This window comes from Diospyros lotus, chromosome 12 (assembly GCF_014633365.1).
Source record: "Diospyros lotus cultivar Yz01 chromosome 12, ASM1463336v1, whole genome shotgun sequence".
Lineage (NCBI taxonomy): Eukaryota > Viridiplantae > Streptophyta > Magnoliopsida > Ericales > Ebenaceae > Diospyros > Diospyros lotus.
This window is the reverse complement of record NC_068349.1, coordinates 19,497,290-19,502,062: the sequence shown is the minus strand read 5'-3', so window position 1 is coordinate 19,502,062 and position 4,773 is coordinate 19,497,290. Positions and strand designations below refer to the sequence as shown.

General features: G+C 54.0%; 1 protein-coding gene across 1 annotated transcript; it reads right to left on the bottom strand.

Moving 5' to 3' along the window:
• Positions 1-872: 872 nt before the first annotated feature.
• LOC127787547 (uncharacterized) lies at positions 873-4,097 on the bottom strand. Its single transcript, XM_052315605.1, has one exon. It carries the CDS (start codon positions 4,095-4,097, stop codon positions 873-875), a length of 3,225 nt encoding a protein of 1,074 aa, XP_052171565.1.
• Between the last annotated feature and the right edge of the window lie 676 nt (positions 4,098-4,773).

Below are 4,773 nucleotides of genomic sequence, written 5' to 3'. Positions count from 1 at the left end.
CCGGGCGTATCTCTCGGCGAGCTGAGGTCGTGATGCTTGCAGTTCGTCTGAGCGAGCTCGCTTAAAGCGGGTTCGCTAGCATCAGCGACCTGCCTTCTGGTCTCGAAGGAATGGGCTGACGGCTTTCGGGCTTCGGATCTGGCGGGCCTCTGGGGAGTTCGGGCGGCTTTGCTGGGCCTTAGGTGATTCGGGTCGTTCTGCTGGGCCGGGTCAGCCCGTCAATTGATCACCGGGGATCGCATATAACATAAGCCCCCCAGCTCTTAGTGCGAGCTGCGGACTGAGAGCTGCTCTAGCTGCCACAACCTGTCTAGCTGTATTCCGGACCACCAACCGTCCCTTGAGAAACACTTCAAAGGGCACATCTTGCCCGTACTGCTTTAAATGCGCACATTCCCCCATTACTGCGCGTGATCATGCCTGCGGGTCCCACGAGCCGTCGTGCGGCCGAGTTTCTTGGGGCATGCCATGAGCCATTTTTTTTTTTTTTTGTTGTTGATCCGACGGCCAGGATCTTCCGGGCAAAAAGTATAAATAGCGGGAGAGACTACTTTCTTCCCCCTTCGCTTTATCATTTCGAATTTTCGTTGTGTGCAAAGGTTCTTGTTCGTCTCCTTGTTCTGTCTCGACTGCGACCGCCTTTCCATTTTTCGGGTGCCTTTGCCGCCATTCCCTCTTTCGGCATTTGCTTGTCTTCCGTTTATCCGGTGAGTTCCTCGCAACCCCTTTAGTCTTGCTTTCTAGTTTACTGTCTCTCGGATTTATCCGCGTACTGCCTTCTTCGTGATGGCTATGTGTCTTCCTCTGGTATTTAGAGCGTCGTTTGGCCCTCTTTTTGGCCTATGATTGTCGAAGCGAGCTTAGTCTTGTTCTTAGATATCCACCAGGCTTATTAGCATAACTCCTGCCCCAGCTCCTTGCTCGCTCGACGACCCGTCAACGTACAACTCCCAGGACGGTCCTTCCTGGGTCTCTCCTTCTACTCGGGTCGTTTCAGTGAACTCAGCGATAAAATCCGCCAGTGCCTGCCCCTTGATTGCCACTCTTGGTTTGTATTCCAAGTCGAACTGAGCGAGCTCAATTGCCCATTTCAGCAGGCGGCCCGATGTGTCTGGCTTCTGCAAAATCTGCCTCAAGGGGTACTTAGTTAGAACATCGATCTGATGGGCCTGGAAATAAGGACGTAATTTCCTCGATGCTATGACCAAGCAGTATGCGAGCTTCTCCATCGATGTGTACCTCGTTTCTGCGTCCACCAACCTCTTGCTAATATAATAAACGGGGTATTGCACCCCTTCTTCCTCCCGAACTAAGGCTGCGCTGAGAGCGTGCGCCGACACTCCTAGGTAGATCACCAGTTTTTCCCCATCTCGGGGTTTTGAAAGCAGCGGAGCTTGCCCCATATACTCCTTCAGCTGTTGGAAGGCGAGCTCGCACTCCTCACTCCAACTGAAACCTTGGGCTTTTCGCAACGTATTGAAGAAAGGGATGCATTTGTCGGTTGCCTTGGAGATAAATCGGCTTAGTGCAGCGACCTGGCCGGTAAGGCTCTGCACGTCCTTCATTCTTACAGGCGATCTCATATCCAAAAGGGCCTTTATCTTTTCTGGATTGGCCTCGATACCTCTGCTGTTGACCATGAATCCCAAGAACCTCCCGGAAGCCACCCCAAATGCACATTTTAGTGGGTTCAGCTTCATATTGTAGCTCCTGAGGATCTTGAATGTTTCTTCCAAATTACGAACATGATCTGCGACCTGCTCAGACTTAACCAGCATATCGTCAACGTATACCTCCATTGTTTTCCCAATCTGTGCTTCGAACATCATGTTCACAAGTCTCTGGTAAGTCGCCCCAGCGTTCTTCAACCCGAACGGCATGACCTTATAACAGTATAGCCCGCGATCGGTGATAAACGACGTGTGTTCCTCCTCGTTAGGATTCATGGGGATCTGGTTGTATCCTGAGTAGGCGTCCATGAAACTGAGGAGCTGATGCCCCGCTGTTGCATCCACGAGCTGGTCAATTCTTGGGAGGGGGAAGCTGTCCTTCGGGCAGGCTTTATTTAAGTTGGTGAAGTCGACGCAGGTCCTCCACTTCCCGTTCTTCTTTTTTACCAGCACTGGGTTGGCTACCCAGACTGGGTAGTGAGCCTCTCTGATAAACCCATTAGCCAGGAGCTTATCCACCTCCTCTTTAAGGGCGGCGTAGCGTTCTGGAGTCATTGGTCTCCTCTTCTGGCGCACCGGCTTGTAGCTGGGGTCTATGTTGAGTCTGTGCGACATAACCTCCGGTGCTATCCCCACCATGTCTTCGTGATTCCACGCAAATACATCTAGGTTAGTCTTAAGGAATTTAATAAGTTGGCATTTTACCTCGGGGGCCAGGTTCTTCCCGAGCTTCAGGCATCTTTCAGAGTCCACCTCGCTGATCGGGACCTCTTCAAGTTCTTCCACCGGGCTGGTGGCCTTGTCGCAATCCACTTCTCTGGGATCCAGGTCGTAACTCACCCCGCTCCGACTTGAAGGTCGCTGTGCTCCCTCTGTGACCACATTTACTTTCTTTCCTCTGGCCCCCATCTTGACCGCGTCCTCGTAGCAACGCCTTGCGAGGTGCTGCTCTCCCTGCACGCATCCAGTTCCGTTGGTGGTTGGAAACTTGATGGTCAACGCTCTGGTCGAGGTGACCATATCCAGCTCGTTCATCACCGGCCTCCCGAGCACGACGTTGTATGCTGAAGGGCAGTCAATGATCAGAAACTCCGCAAGTGTTGTGGCTTCACGACCTTCGCTCCCAATTGTGAATGGGAGTTTAACTCGTCCCATGGGGACAACTGCATCTCCCGTGAACCCGAAAAGTGGCTCTGGGGATGGGCCCAACTGTTCGGGCCCGAGTCCCATCTGGTCGAAACAGGCCCTGTACATCACGTTCACCGAGCTGCCGGTGTCCACCATTATTCTTCGCACCTCCATGTTGCCGATGTGAGCGCGAATGACGAGGGCGTCATTGTGCGGCCAGTGTATATCTCTGGCGTCCTCCTCGGAGAAAGTGATTTCTTTCACTGCCATCCTAGCTCGCTTTGATGATCCCGTCTGCCCGCCAGATCCTGCCACTAGGACATGATTAGCCTCGCGTACGTACCTTTCGTGCGACCTGTTCGATGTGCCTGCGATGTGAGGACCGTCGTGGATCGTATAGATCGTCCGAACTGCTGGTGCGCGTTCATTCTCGGGAGGCGGTCGTTGTTGATTCGCTTGCTGGGGTGGCTGATTTGCAAGTCGCACCACATAGTCTTGCAGCCGGCCCCTTCGAATCAGTTCTTCAATTGCATCCTTCAAAGCGTAACATTCAGAGGTGTCGTGCCCCACTTCGTTGTGATACGCACAAAACTTCTCCCTATTTCTGAACTTGTTGGGAGTCTTTATCGGGTTTGGCCTGCCGAAATCCTCTCTTCTCCTTTCCATGGCGAAGATCCTTTCTTGAGAATCTGATAAGGCCGTATAGTTGTTGAAACGGCCTTGTCTCGGAGGTCGGTCCTCTTGTTCTTCCCGCCGAGCTCGCTTGGCTACCTGATTGTCAGACCGCTCCCCTCGGTTGTCTTTACTGTTTCCCCCGTCGTTCCTTTTCTTGTCTCGGTTAGAGCTTCCGACTTCCTCTCTATGTCCGGCGGGCTTCTTCGAACCGAACGCTTCTTCCCACCGGATCTCCTTTGCAGCTCGTTCATAGAACTCTCCCAGATCCGCAACGGGGGATTTATAGATGCTCTCGTAGAGCTTCCCGTCTTTCCTGAGACCTGCCGAGATGGCCGTCAGGATACTTTCATCCGAGGGACTTTCGACGTTACTCACCTCGCGCCGGAACTTGGCGATGTAATCTTTGAGGGACTCGCCCGACCTTTGGAAGACCGTGGCGAGGTGACACGTCGGGGCGAGCTGTCGTCTCAGAGCCTTGTACTGCCCGAGGAACTTCTGCTGGCATTCTTCCCAACTGCCAATGCTGCGAGACGGGAGGCTTCTGAGCCAGGCGCGCGGGACGTCGCCCAAGGTTGCGGGGAATACCCGGCACTTTACCAGCGAGCTGGTGGTCTGCAGATCCATCTGGACATTGAATGCGTCCAGATGGTCATAGGGGTCGCTATCTCCGTTGTACTGCGGTATGCTCGGAACCTTGAATCTCCTGGGGAGAGCCTCGAGTTCAACTTCCTTTGTGAATGGTGTCAGTTCTCCGTAGCCACTATTTTGGCCACGAACTCCTTGTCGTGCCTCCAGTTCTTACACCCTTTGGAGCAGCTCCTCAACGGCGGTGTCCTGGTCCACAGACCGTTGGAGCTGCGATCTCCTGCTTCCTCTCCCCGGTGAGCGACGTGACGGGAGGCCAGCATCCTTGGATCTCGAATTAGAGGAATTTACTGACCTTTCTGGCGAGGGAACTCTATTGGCTTCTCTTTCGTTTGGTGGGGGTCCTTCCTCTCGCGGGTGGCGAGGTCTTCGGGGTGACAGCGACTCTAGCTGTCTCGGGACCATTTGCGACTGGGCTTGTGCAAGGGCCCTGACCGCATCAGTGAGCTGCCTAACAGTATTCTCCAGAGCCTCCTGACGCTGCTGCTAGGCCTGAACCGTCTCTACTCCGACGGTTGGGGCGACAGGTTGGGCCGGAGCCCGTGGGGGCATTCCGGTAGCGACTCCGGTAGCCAGTGGAACCAGGGTTTCCGTCGCGGGGGCGACGAATCCCATGACAAGTGGATCATCGTGCGGTTGGTTGTGATGATTTTCA